The sequence below is a fragment of the Gracilinanus agilis genome, chromosome 4, assembly GCF_016433145.1.
Source record: "Gracilinanus agilis isolate LMUSP501 chromosome 4, AgileGrace, whole genome shotgun sequence".
Lineage (NCBI taxonomy): Eukaryota > Metazoa > Chordata > Mammalia > Didelphimorphia > Didelphidae > Gracilinanus > Gracilinanus agilis.
In genome coordinates this window covers 153068761-153083783 of record NC_058133.1, presented here as the reverse complement: position 1 = coordinate 153083783, position 15023 = coordinate 153068761, and the positions used below count along the sequence as shown (strand labels likewise).

At 36.2% G+C, this 15023-nt stretch overlaps 1 protein-coding gene across 1 annotated transcript in view; it reads right to left on the bottom strand.

Annotated features, from left to right (window-relative positions):
- TARBP1 (TAR (HIV-1) RNA binding protein 1) overlaps positions 1-15023 on the bottom strand; it is a 103256-nt gene that overhangs the window by 32177 nt on the left and 56056 nt on the right. Inside the window, exons 21-23 of the mRNA XM_044674986.1 lie at positions 10879-10989; positions 3137-3286; positions 1536-1622 (exon numbers count right to left, since the gene is read on the bottom strand). Coding sequence (XP_044530921.1) covers positions 1536-1622; positions 3137-3286; positions 10879-10989 — 348 coding nt within the window. The remainder of the gene's footprint in view (positions 1-1535; positions 1623-3136; positions 3287-10878; positions 10990-15023) is intronic.

Genomic DNA, 15023 nt, shown 5'->3' with positions numbered 1-15023 from the left:
ATAAAACCAACACAGCCAAAATAAGAAGAAAATAAGGAAATGGTGGGGGGCCAAGGGGGTGCAGAATTTTATAGAAAGTTTCCCTGCTTTAGTTTCATTTCTTTTTTTTCCTGTCACATTTGATTCCAAGCTGTTTCTCTCCCTCTCTCCCAACTCTGCGACACACATATATGTGAAATTATAAAATACATAGTGCCATCTATCAGTTCTTCATATCATTTGTAATTGATTCAAATATTCATATAACTTAGAATAGCTTAGTGATTCACAATTAGTCTTTGAACAATATTGTTGTTATTATATATCCCTCTTGGAGATTGTATATTGTATATACTTCATTTCTCTCCACTATTTCATGCAAGTCATTTCTCAATTATACAGAGAAATGAGACAAGTTAATAACTTGGAGCCATTCCTCAATTGATAATCAAAGAATAAGAGGCAGTTTTCAGATAAAGAAATCAAAACTACCAATAGTCATTTAAAAATTATCTAAATCACTATTAGAAAAATGCAAATTTGAACAATTTTGAGGTACTACTTTATATTCATCAGATTGGCTAAAATGACAGAAAAAGAAAATGACAAATGCTAGAGGGGACACAGGAAAATAGGTACACTAAAACACTGTTGGTGGAGTTGTGAACTGGTCTAACCATTTTGGAGAACAATTTAGGACTACCCCAAATTGCCGTAAAACTGTATATGTGTACCCTTTGATACATTAATACTGCAACTAGGTCTATATCACAAAGAGGTTAAGGAAAAATAAAAAAGGCCCATTTGAACAAAAACATTTATAGTAGTTCTTTTTATGGAGGCAAAGATGTGGAAACTAAGGGGACACCCATTAGTTGGAAAATGGCTAAGCAAATTGTCATATATGAATGTGATTGAATACATTGTGCTCTAAGAAGTGATAAGGGAGATTATTTGAGAGCAACCTGGGAACTTACATGAATTGATGCAAAGAAAAATGAGCAGAAAAACCTCTACATAGTAACAGAAGTATAAAAGATAATGACTATGAAAGACTTTGTAACTGATCAACATAATGAACCACTACGACTTTAAAGAACTCATGATGAAACATGTTATCTACCTACAGACAGAGAAATGATAAACTCAGGATGCATAATTAAGTGCTTATTTTTTTCTCCTTTCTTTAATTTTCTTGCTTTTTATGTAAAGGGGTTGGCTAATTTGTAGATCTATTTCATATCATATGTATAATGAGTATTATATTTCCTGCCTCCTCAATGTGGAATGTGGATAAGAGAATTTGAAACTGAAAATAAAAATAAACATTTTTTAAAAATTTCTAATATACAAGTAATCTACTTTATTTATAAATACATATTTTTTTCTTTTTATTGAAAAGAGGGAAAAGTTATAGTTCTTGTTTTTTGCACTAGGGAAAGTGGTAAAATTAAGAGAATACCAAGAATCCTACATTTCAAAGAAATTACAGAATTTTAGAAATTGGTGGTCTACATGTAAAAAACTTTTTTTTAATTTAAGCATTTTAAACTTACCATATCAGATATATTCTGAATAATGATATCCAAATGTGACAAAACAGATAAAAATGTGCAGATACTCATTTTGAGCTTTTCTTCACCCTATGGAAAAAGAACCAATGAATAAGTATTGAGTACAGTCCAAGGCACTGTGAAGAATACACATAATTAAGTATATGACATGACCCCTAACCCTGAGGAGTTTATATTCTAACTATGGAGACAAGGTTATAAATGGGAAGTTAAAAAAAATAATACAAGAGTTATAATATAACATATGAATGAAAACTGCCAAATAAATGGTCAAGAAGAAAATAATAATCACTGTGAACAAAAAAGGCCTGAGAAAACTTCACAGAGGAAAAGTAACTTGAATCATGCAATGAGACAAAGGCAGGGTTTGGCTTAAAGGCAAAGGAGCAGAGTTGACTATTCTAGAAGAAGGGAGTAGGAGAGATTAAAGACCAATGTGGGAAAGCATATCCACAAAAAAGTAGAAGATTCCAGTAGGAGAGCAGTGAAAGCAAAGATATAAAGTTCTATTTGAGTGAGACTAATAGAGCAGTAATGGCAAACCTTTTAGAGTCTGAATGCCCAAACTGCAAACCTAATGTGATATGAAGCCTTACCCCAGACAGAGGAGGGAGGAAGCACTCCCATTGGGCTGCTATGCAGAGTGGTGAGTGATGATGAGAGAAATGTCCTCAGGCATGCCTTGAGAGAGGGGAAAGAGAGCAGTCCCTCTGGCATGCATACCATAGCTTTACCAGCATAGCAACAGAGGGACTTGATTGTTTTGTTATGCTATATGAACTTCATGGAACACAGTGGAGGGATAGTTATTAAAGGTTTGGGGGCACTAAAAAGATATAAAGATGTCTTTTAAAAAGATGAAGAAGCTAGTAGTGGTGGTAAGATGGATTCGAGGGAGATGACTATATAGACAGGTGGACAAATTAGGAAGTGAAAAGGCAAAAGAGAATTAAACAAAATTCATAAAAGTACATGATGGATATTTTAGGAATATTTTTTTACTATTTTTCTAAGAGTTCTTCGATCATAAATTCTAGAACTGATCATCTGACATGAGCTCATCAGTAGAAGGCATTCCTAATGCGGAAATTAACTCCAACATGCCAATTTGCAAGTGTACAACTTAAGAGACATAGAAAGTAAGTATAAATGCAGTGAGAATTAGAGGCACTAGAGCTAGCACAACTCAGAGGCAGGACTTGGGACACAGGTCTCATGACTGAGGATGGCTAGGACATTGCCTCTCTAGTCTTTATATAAATGCCTTCAATAGTTTAAATATCATGATAACAAAACAAAGGCTTGACTGATGTGTGTGTATATATATTTGTATACAACATCCAATCTATTCTGATTTGATTTCTAGTTCATATTCACAAAAGGCATTTCAGGTTTTTGTTGTTTTAGTAAAACAACTCCTAATCAATACTAAGCTAACTTTATTACTATTCTCTTATTACACTTTCCATTTACTTATTCACAAAATAGTACATCAGATTCAAAATTGAGTTCAAAGAATATTTGGTATATGAAAAATGGGCCCACTAACAAAAAACAAAACATGAAAACTGTAATTTACTTACATAACAAAAACAATTCCAGAACTTTGGAAGAAACTGAGGAAATTTATGAAGAATCAATATAATAATCCATTCTATTAAATATTTTATGGATGCTTGGTTATTGACAAATCCTGCTTCAAAAATCTTGCCAATAATCTTATCCAGGAAGTTCTAAGTAAAAAAAAATTCACAATATGAATTATTGCTGAGGAAAAATAATTTCTTGCACATTAAACACGTAAGTAAAAAATAAAAAACAAAAATATTTCAATTTTATTAACTTATCATTAATTTTTCTAAAGTGTTTAGCAAACAAGGAACTCAACAATCCTAACAACCACCATCATAAGTACTATAATTAATTTTGTTATTGTTTTGGCCCAAGTTTTCATATGGTTGACTTAGCACCTTAGTTTCTGTGTCAATAATTTTACAAGTTACTAAATAAATTTAAATCAACTATACACTAAGAGCTGACTTTTATAAAGTAATCAAGTTCAGAGTGATTTATGATACCTCTTACTAACCAGATCCCTTATACCAGAGAGTGTCTCATGTTTGTTCATTACTTTTGTTATATTTAAATTAGTAACTCCAGGTTATTTTCCATATTTATTGATAATCACTTGAAACAGAAAAAGGAGATATACAGAGATTTAAGCCTAATCTAACCTAATCCTGATCACGTGGTTCTCCAGATGACTGACTGACTCAGCCATGGTGTTCCACTGCCACCTCCAAGGGAATAGAGAGAGTACAGGCGTCTCTTGCACCACACTTTTATCCTTTCTCTTGACCTGGACCATAACCTTTAGTTCCAGGTCATGATCCTAGGGCTCTTCATCTGTGACCTGTTTAGAGCATTCACATGACATGCAATCATGCAGCGAGGTAGGACAAGCTAAGAGGAGGGAAGTGGATTCTATTTATACACTTTGCAAAGTTATTGTGCTTATTGCTTCTCCTTCTCAAGAATGTCTTTCACTTTCATGTATTTGTATTCCTAGTAGTTCTCTTATTCTTTAGAAAGATTTTCTGCTGAGTATTCAAGTTTTTCCATTCTGTCAATTATTTCTGTTGTGCAGGCCACAAATTCTGCTTTTACAATTCTTATTTCTCTTTTATAAAACTGGGAACATGCCACTATAATTCTATGTTCTCTTTGGAATCCACAGGGTTCTCTCCCTCTTGGGTGTTGATTTATTTTTCCTTTGAATGCCGTAATTATTAATAGAGGCCAGTCATGAATGTTTGATAGAGGGGAAACAGAGAAAGTCTATGTGGTGAGTCTCTTTCAGCATTCTCCTGGGGCCAAATACACACTGGGAGACTTTAAGGGGGTGTCACCCCAAAACTGGGTGACCTGGATGGTGATGCTGCCCCTTAGGAGTTGGGTCGAGGCTTTCCTATAAGAGGAGGTATGTGGTACCCCAATCCAATCCTGAATAAGGACGGGGTTCACACAAACCTCACCCCAATCTGTTAATTTTACAGTGGGTGGCCTAGCTTCAAGATGAGGCAGCCAGACCAAGCTGTGGTTCCCCTCTCCTTTATTGTCTCTCAGGCACTCTGGAACACTATCTCGCTGTTGAATGGCTTTTTATTATTCACAAATCAGGGATTGGGGAAAGGAGTGAAGGGCAGAGGGATTTTGGGGTGCCCTCTTCACTTTTCCTATGGTGTCCTTCACTTAGGTGGGAAACCCAATGGTTCCCATTTCTAAGCTTCTCCCCTCACCCCTTCTTCTATTTCTATTTCTCTGTTTCTATCCTTTTCTATAATTGAACGTTTTGACTGAAAAGGAGCACTCAGCAAGGTTGGGAATGGGTGAAGGAGAGTAAGAGATTGCTCCCAAATTGGAGTCCAAACTTAGCTAACTTGATGGTTGAAGTCTTGATGGGTGAGATGTGATGGAATCACTTTGATCAGGGAATCAGGGTTTCAATTTCCAAAAGATTGATTCTCAGAGGAAGCCCTCAAGACTGGATCCAAGCTGGGATGTCCACCTCCTCCCTCTCTCAGTTCTCCACCCAAAGACCTCTCCTTCCCTCCTCCTCTGCAGAGAGATTCCCAGAATCCACTCTCGTCTCAACTGTCAGCAACTGCCTTCTCTGGCTCCTTTGGTCCCATCCCCCTTGCACAAATGCCATCCTTACAATGGCAATATTTATTCAAAGTTTAGTCTCAGTTAACTGATTTTGAGGTTTTATTCCCTTCTATTACTATTATCTCTATTTGCTCATGTTGAAAATGTTTGATAATACCTATATTTTTTCCTTATTTCTCATTTTCTGACTCTTCTTCTTTGATGACAATTACTGCAAAGGATATACCTTAAATTCGTCTTATCCCCTCCCACCAGGCAATTCATGTTTGCTGGCCTCATTTTCTGGCCCAAGTGACTTCTGGTGGGACTGAGCTGGCCCCAGCTGAATGCTAGATCATTTCCGTCAGGCTAAGTGGAATATCACACATGCAGGGCTTTGTCTCAGTTCCCCTGCTCTGTTCTTCAGTTCTCCAACTAGCTTTGTTAGAGCACACATTGCCATTCCTACTTGAGCAAGTTTCTGCTTTTTTAATTTTCCATGGCAAAGAGAGAAGGGGATGGGAGATGTAGAGTTTAGCTTTGTTGTAAGCCCATGGATCAGTTTATGTAGCCCTACCAGACCATGGTCCCTGGTGTAGCATCCATGATCTTAAGTGGGGTCAAAGCTGCCTCACAGAATTCCATAGTGCCCCACAGAACTCCAGGAGAGGCAATTCAACACTGGTGAGGTCAGAAGTTAATGAGTAAAACTATTACCTTATTCTCTTGAGTAAATAAGGGTCAGTACCAAGTTAGAGTTCTTAGTGTCCTAACCTCTGGAAAAAGCTGAAATTGCTTTGTCTCTTGAATATAATTCCTATTTTAGAGAGGTCATAAAGACTGTTAAAGTGTCTAGTCCTAAATTTTGCTGGTTACATGACCTGGAAGTCTACTTCATAGTATCTCACAATTCATTAAATATTTGCTGAACCGAATTTTTATTGAATTGAGGCAAGAATGCATGAATGTTTTGCTAAATGATTCTGAGATCTTACCAATGTAGCTATTTTCTCCATCCATACAGAGAGTAATTCATTCATAACTTGTTATGTAGGACTTTTTTCCACTTCCTCCCAGCATCTCTCCTCAAAGAACTTACTCAAAATACTAGGAGCCTTACTCTCAGTCTCTCTATATTTTGTATGATATGAGGTATAGTGCTTAGGTTATCCATCTCTTATCCCTAGTACTTTGACATAACTGGCCCTACAATTCACATCTTTTTCTGATTATACATTTCCACAATGACTGTACTTTACATACATATTTCCCCAAGTGAAATATACTGTAATCAACCTGTGCCCAATATGAATAGGTTTAGTTGAACTCTGAGTTAGTGGAAACTTTGGCTCTTCGAAATGGTAATATTTTAAAGTTCACAATCTTATAAAATCACGAGTGGGTTATATAAAATCATTCGTGGGGCTTTTTTTTTAGCTGGTTTTTTGTGCTGGAGGCAGTTTAGGTTAGTTACAACTACTACATAATTTCCCAAATTAAATAAGGGAGGCCTAGCAGTACCAGATCTTAAACTGTACTATAAAGCAATGATCACCAAATTAAATAAGGCCTGCTCTTGATTTTTGTCTGTTCTGGGAAAGCATATCTACCCCATTTTACTCCTCACTTGATGCTAAAAGATCCTTGAATGCAGAAATTTCCCTGGTTCATTTACTTAAGAAATTTTGTATGATATCAGAATATGTATAACAAGTTATTTATTATAGAGTAGCTTTTACAAGGTGGCATTATGAACTACTAAGCCAAATGCTTTTTTGGTAATCAACAAATACAGTGTTATTTGTACTTTTCAGTGAATTTTGTGACTGAAAACTTTGCTAAAGAAAATTGATTTTGAAAGCCAGGTTGTTTCCTTCTAATACTTTAATGATAGCCTTAGCATATTTTTAGATCATTCTCAAAATGATTTTATAAAATAAGAAAATAGGCATTTATATTAGCAGTTATTGATACCTAAAAAAGACTGATGACAATATACTTTAATTTTCCCATTGTTTTGTCTGTAATTTTCCCTTCCCTAAGTCATTCTGTAAAAGAATCCCTCAACACCTTCAAGATCACATTGCCTCTAGCACAGATTGCCTCAGTGTGTTTGAACCAGCTGCTCTTTCAAACTTCTTTTTAAGTGCCATCTTAACATCCATCTATAGCACATAGAGTACTCAAAAGTGTTAAGATGAACTATCATATTTGGATCCGATTACTGATGTTTACAATTATAGAAATACAAAAAATGTAACACTTTCTATTTGTGTCCTCCAGACAGAATATTCCTGAAACTAAACTAGATCTCATGCCAAACTTTCTATAGATGTTTTTGCTTTGACAGCTTTCTAGTATTATGAGGCAAAAATACTACTCATAATATTCTACATCCTCCTTCTTAAGGTTTACAAATGAATCTGTATCCTAAACTGTCATTACTACTGAATGCTTGGCAAGGAGTTGAAGGCTACACTGGCTCAAGTGGTTTCTGTTAGGAGGCCATTTTCTATAGCTACATTTTTACAGGGAAGAATAATAATTAGGGTCATTATCATTGCCTTTTTACATTTTCCTTCCCCCACAACCCATAACTGACAAGTGTTTTGAAAATGTCAGCATGAACCTGTTAAAATTTTTTATGTCATCTCATGTTAATTCTTTCAACAGTTAATAGTCAAAGACAACTGATTCTGGATGACTCCCATTATCAATAACTGATTTTCTGTCTGTTAAGAAATGTTAATGGTGGAGGAGTGGAGAGTAATTTAATTTAATTCAGTACTTGCCAAGTCCACAAGTTCCATGCCTTCCAATATTCTTAATGAAGTAAGTATTTATGATAAATAGGAGACAGACTTCCAAGTAATCTATATATAGCCCTTTCCTATCTTGGTGTTTCCAAGATATTTTCCAACATAATTTTTTATTTTCTTCTGTATTCACATTTGTATCACAGTCACAGGCACAGATTTGGAACAAAAAAGGGACTTTGGAAACAATGTAGTCTATCCCCTCACTTTATAAATTAAGAGTTGGGCTCAGATCTGGCCTGAGATACTTCCCTAGCTGTGTGACCCTGGGCAAGTCACTTAACCAATTGACTAGCCCAGTGTTAGTGAACCTTTAAGAGACTGTGTGCCCAAACAGCACCTTCAAGCTGCCTGTGGGCCCCCTTGCATTACCCCAGAGAGCTGCTGGGCAGAGGGGCGGGCATTTGAACACCATCCTCAGGCACTGTGGAAAGGAGGAGAAGAACAGCTCCCTCCTGCATGCTAAGGCACACATGCCATGCTTTTGCCAATATGGGTCTAGCCTGTACCACTTTTCTACCTTGGAATCAATACTTAGTATTGATTATAAAATAGAAGGTAAGAGTTTTTTAAAAATTCAGGATCAGGGGGCAGCTGGGTAGCTCAGTGGAGTGAGAGTCAGGCCTAGAGACAGGAGGTCCTAGGTTCAAACCCGGCCTCAGCCACTTCCCAGCTGTGTGACCCTGGGCAAGTCACTTGACCCCCATTGCCCACCCTTACCACTCTTCCACCTATGAGACAATACACCGAAGTACAAGAGTTTAAAAAAAAAAAAAAAGTTCGGGCTCAGAAGGGTTAAGTAATTTGTCCAAGATCTTTCAGGTACTGAGTAGCATAGGTAGAATTCAAACCTAAGTTTTCTAATTCCACATGTCTATCAAATCTCAAGTCAAGATATTATCCTGTGATGTCACTGGTCCTCTTCAAAAAATGAAGGACAAATAATAAACTTCCTCCAGGTCTTCACTCAGATCTCAAAATCTCTTGGTTGTGTTACCTTCATTTACAGAGTCCTCTAGTCTACTTCCAGTTGTGTTGGTTTCTGATTTTTTATTTTGTTATTTGCTCTGTTTGTGTAATTTTATTCTTCATCAGAACAATTACTTAGAGAATCAAGTTTTATTAAGATTCTTCATGAAACATCAAATTGTTTAGTCTAATAGGCATCTAAATTTTTTCCCTCTATTTTGTTCCCTCTGTTTTTGTTCCTTTTGGTTTGTGGAGACACTGTTAATGTTACTTTGTTATTTTTCGTTCTGGTGCTGGCCTTTCATTTTTTTTTTACTCCATCATTTTTGCTCTCCAAAATTTATTTTTCATATTGGTTTTTTTTGGTTCATTCATTTCTTTAAGTGATTTTCCTGTTTTACAAAACTACTTTTTAAAAATGAGAATTCTTTCTGCCGATTACTTTACTTTTGTATATTCACTGCTGTTTTTCAGGTGATGAAAGGGGAATGGACTCTCTCACAACCACTCTATTATCTTTCCAAAAGTTCTTGCAGCTTTATTCATATTAACAATCAACCAATTATCATAAAGCACAATAAATGACAAGAATAAATAAAGGAACTTATTTGAAATGATATGAACTTATTTGAAGCACAGCGAAGAAAACACAATTAAAAGAATATATACACTGACTGCAACTATACAAATATTAACAATAACCACCACAAAATATAGAATACACAGAAGAGTAAAGTTAATAAGGGAACACAGAAACAAACAAGAAAACTTTAGTGCTATCTTTTTATAGAGAGAAATATAGTTTCCTAAGCAAATAATTTAAAAAAAGAAAGAAATAGTTTATGACTTTTTGTACAACACACTAAAAAATTTCTATTTGGTATCTAAAAGATTGTATGGTTACTAAATTTATAATCAATAATACTTCAATAGATACATGAAGCAGTTCCAAAATATACTTTAAAATTATTTTATTTTACCCACAATTGTTACCAAAGTCGTTTAAGACTTGAGTCAAAAAAATAGAGCAATATAAATACCATAAAGACAAGGGTAGGACTGGTAGCATTGAAAAGAAAATGGCCTGAGACAGACAGACGCACACACATTGCTCCAAAAGAATATGGGTGAGTTCCTGTTAAGAGAATAAAGAAAACCTCAGGCAGAGGAGTCAGGAGTTCATTATGAAGTTATTCCCTGATTCTTGCCTGAGATTGCTTCATTACGATTTTTAATAAAAAGAATTTAGTAACAAATACGTGTTGACCACTTACTTGAAAAATAAAAATCAGTTAGTGGTCAAATTTCTCCTTAGTAGTGTAATTGGATTTAGACAGCTTGGCCCTCATATACCTATACTTGAATCCTTTCTACTCTGATAGGATTTGTCAAAGCTTACCCTACATTGGAACACTCTTCATTAACCAAGGAGAAAATCTGTTACATAATAATGTTCTAAAGGAAGACTTTAGTAAAGATGAAGCTATTACCAGATAATAAAATATAAAAAGGGTATTATTTTATTTCTATGAAATCTATTATCATAGTAAGAAAAAATTAAGTTAGTCACTTTCTTCATAAAGATATATCTTCTACTTAATTTTAATCATGGAGCTTAAATCTGGCCTCAGACACTTTCTAGCTGTGTGACCCTGGTCAAGTCACTTGACCCCCCATTGCCTAGCCCTTACCATTCTTCTGCCTTGGGACCAATATATAGTATTGGTTCCAAGACAGAAGGTTTAAAAAAAGAAAATCATGGAGCTTGATATAAATATGTATTCCTCAGTCTAATCTCATTTAAAAGTATCAAGAAGTTTTTTTTTAAACAGAACAGTATCTTAATTAAAAAGGTAAATTATTCTTAATTATAAATAAGATAAAAGTTTTACCTGGTCAAATTTGGGAAAGAGAACAAGTAGAGCCTGCCATACTCTATTTTTTACTCTATGTTGCAAAGAATTCACATAGTAACGCGTTTTAGACCTGGATACCAGAACATCCTGAAAAGAAATTTGAATTTCATGTTATAACACTTCTTTTTAAAAGTACTTACATGGCTTGTGACCAAAGCAAAAACAAGTTATTAATGGAATTTGCTAGCGCTTAAGTTGTTAAAAAATGGAATCTCAAAACCCATCCTGCCTACCACCAATTTTTTGAAAAATAAATGCAACTACCCCAGAAAGGGAAGGGGAGAGAAAGAAATCAAATGAAGGCCAAAAAAGGGGATGTGGGTGGAGAATGAAAAGTAGTGGCAACTAAATTTAAGACTTTTTTCATCATTTAAATAGGTCAACAAAGAAGTTCAACTTATCTGCTCTTTAAATTGAAAGAAAGAATGAAAACTTCATTTGTTAAATTAAATAAATGCCTTCGAAATATGCCTTAAATTCACATTATCAACAATTAAAGAGGCATGAGAACACAATAAAAAGACCGTTAGGGACCATTTAATCAAACTTCATTTTACAGGTGAAAACCAGAGCCCAAAAAAGTTTAAAAAAAAAACAACAAAACTTTCTCAAGATCACAAAGCTAATTTGTGGCAAATTCCAACTACCCTCTCAGTCTAATGATTTTTTTTTTTAAACTTTACCACCATAGGCTAAGACATGGAATGATCTAAGGTGTGCAGATGGAGAAGAGAAAGAAGAAGGGGGAAAAGTACACACACAAGGCAGACAGGAAAGGGGTTTGAGAGAGAAATGAGGGAAAAACACATAGTGTGATATAAAAGACCAAAAATAATAAAACTTTTTTGTAAAATAAGGTACAAAGGAAGAACAAGCGTGGAAGAGACACAGAAGAAAAAGGGATAGGACATATATAGAGAAGGTAAGAGATTTAGATAGTTTGAACTCCATACTCTCTATGGCATATGGCTATTTCAACTGTGTCTTTTGCTTAAGAATGTAAATTATTCTTATTGTCTCCAGTTTACAATGCCCTTTCAAGTCTTATTGAATTCTAATCTTCCTTCAAGAATCAGCTAAAATCCGCCATCTACAGGAGGCCTTTTTCTTTCTTATCCCTTTCCCTCAGTGCTAGTAAAATCCCTCAGAGATTTTTCTCCTTTTTACCCAGTATATATCTTGTAGGTACAAAGTTATTTACATGTTGTCTCCTCTATTAGAAAGTGAGTTCCTTGAGGGCAGGGTCTAGGATTTTGTCTTACATTGTATATCCAGGGCTTAGGGCAATACCTACCAAATAATTACTGTAATGCTTGTTTGATGAATGATTAAATTTATCAAAAGATTCTTTGAGGGCAGAAACCATATTTTATACTTCACTACAAGGTGCTTTATATAAGAGGTATTTGAAGATTTGTGTTTTCAAAAGAAATGTACACAATAATTATGGGAGTTTGCTATCTTTCTCCATAACTTTAGAACAGGCACATTATAAAGAATCATGCACTTCTAACTTGACAAGATAGACAAGGTGGGAATCACAGGAAAAATAGAAGGATGGCTTACTTAATGTTTAATTTCAACTTCCTTATCCACTATTCCACCCACATTCACCTATCCAGACAAAGGCTGATGAGTAGATTCCTACCAAAACCCCAAAACAAAAAACATTCTTTATTCTGTTGCTCTCAGGGTTTAAAAAAAAATCTGATGAAAACAAAAGCCCAAATGTATAATCCTTTATTTCTGACAATTTTTAATTCAACCCTTAACTTCCCTCTATTTGCTGAGTGCCACTATCTTCACATTCATCCAGGTTAGCAACCATGAAATCATCCTTGATTCTTCCCTCTCCTTCACTCCTGTGTTCAATACTCTGAATGGCACTGGAGATACAAAGACAAAAACGAAATGCTCTACAATGCTTACAAAGCTCTTCAGGTTCGGCACAAAAAGTTTGTGATTTCCTGAACAGAAATGACCAACCTGGATGGCAGCCCCAACCAGGATGGCAGCTGGCAGTCAAGGAGCAAGGGGAGGGAGAAGAAACACCCATGGGTGAGCTTTGGGTTTCCTGTCTCTGAACACTGTTAGTATGATTTTGGGAGAGGGATAAGGGTTTAGGGTAGTAAAAGAGAGTTTATGGAGAAGGGGAACTAGTAATGGGATATCAGGATAAGTTTTATATAGAAGGTGTTTAGCCTGAGTCTTGAAAGAAATAAAGAATTCTCTGAGACTATATATTGGGAACAACCAATTCAAAAGCAGAGAGACAGAAGATAGTGGGGAGTGTAATAATGAACAAGAGAGTCAGTCTGGTAGTACCAGAAAATGTAGGAAAGAATAATATATAGCAAGGCTAGAAAAACCATTAAGAGTCAAACTATGAATGGCTTTAAAAGCCAAACAAAGGAATTCCCATTTTATCTTGGCATTAAAAAGGAGCCTCTGTAGTTTACTGGGCAAGGAAGTAACATGATCAGATCTGCACTTTAGCAAAATAACTTTGGCAACTTTGTGGAAGATGGATTGGAGTAAAGAGATACTTCACAGAACTTAAGAGTTAATACAACCAGTATACAAGAGAAATGTCCAATATAATAGGTCCAACAAGTGACTATCCAGGGTCTGCTTTAAGACTTTTCATTAATTCTCAAAGTATATTATTCCATATATGTACAGCTCTAACTGTGCATATATGCATGATATAAGGATTTTTCTCCTGACATCAAGCCTAAATTTACTTGTGGAAGAAAGACTAAGTAGGAGGCCACTATAAGAGTAAAGACCTAAACCATGGCGATAGCTATTGGAGTAGTGAAAAAGAATGATGAATGCATGATATGAAGGTATTCTGTTTCCATTCATACCATGTTCTAGTCAACTTTGCCTACTTTTTCCCCATAGACAATATTCCAACTCCTGTCTTTCCTCAAATTTTTCTCTATAGCCAGAATGCTCTTCCTTTTAAATGCCATCTGTTAAGACTCCCATGTTGCTACTTTCAGGGCTCAGATTAAGTCCCATCTCCTATAAAAGGCCTTTCCTAAAACCTTCAGTCATTAGTACACTTACTCCCCAAACTCGAAATTACTTTGCATTTACTTTCTGTATATTTTATTTTGCTTTATCCATGTACTTGACATTTCCTGCCTCCCTATGGTATATAAATAAGTTTGTTGAAGTCAGACTATTCATTTTTGTACATGCATTCTCAACATCTAGCCCAATGATTAGTATATAGCAATGATAGCAAACCTTTTAGAGACCGTGTGCTGTGCACCTCCTCCCCCAATCCCACACAAGAGAGGGAGAAAGTGTTCCCATTGGGCTGTTGGGCAGAGGGGCAGGGGATGTAAAAAAATGTCATCAGGCATGGTGGAGAGAGGGAGGGAAGCAGCTTGCCCAAATCCCTCAACCTTACTAGGAATGAACTCCTCGGAGGGGTGGAGGAAGAAAGAATGGCACACATGTCCACAGAGAGCGCTCTGTGTACCATCTTTGGCACATGTCCCATAAGGTCACCATCACTTTTTTTTTTTTTTTTATCCTGGGACTCCATTCTAGGAGCATAGGGCCACAACCAGTAGGCAATGGGTCACACAGTCGCTCAGGGTCTCCCAGCTGGGAAGTGTCTGAGCCCGGGTTTGAACCTAGGACCTTTCGTCTCTAGGCCTGGCTCTCAATCCACTGAGCTAGCCCAGCTGCCCCTACTTTAGGTTGCAGTTTCTTTAGCAGATGTAGTTTTTACAGGGTGGGGTTGGTAGCCCCACGCCCAACCCTCTTCCTTTTTCATCCGGGCTAGGGACCGTCCTTGGCCCAGGAGTGGTAAGGGTGGGCAATAGGGGTCAAGTGACTTGCCCAAGGTCACACAGCTGGAAGTGTCCGAGGCCGGACTTGAACCTAGGACCTCCAGTCTCTAGGCCTGGCTCTCAATCCACTGAGCCACCCAGCTGCCCCTACCATCACTGGTATATAGGAAAAACTTAGTCCTATTGAGCTGCATTACTGTGCATCTTTTATTACCTTCTGAAATCCTACCTAAAGAGGATCCAACTTATGCAAATCCTTGGTCATTCCAAATTTCTATACTGTTAGGATTATAGAACATTAAAGTTGAA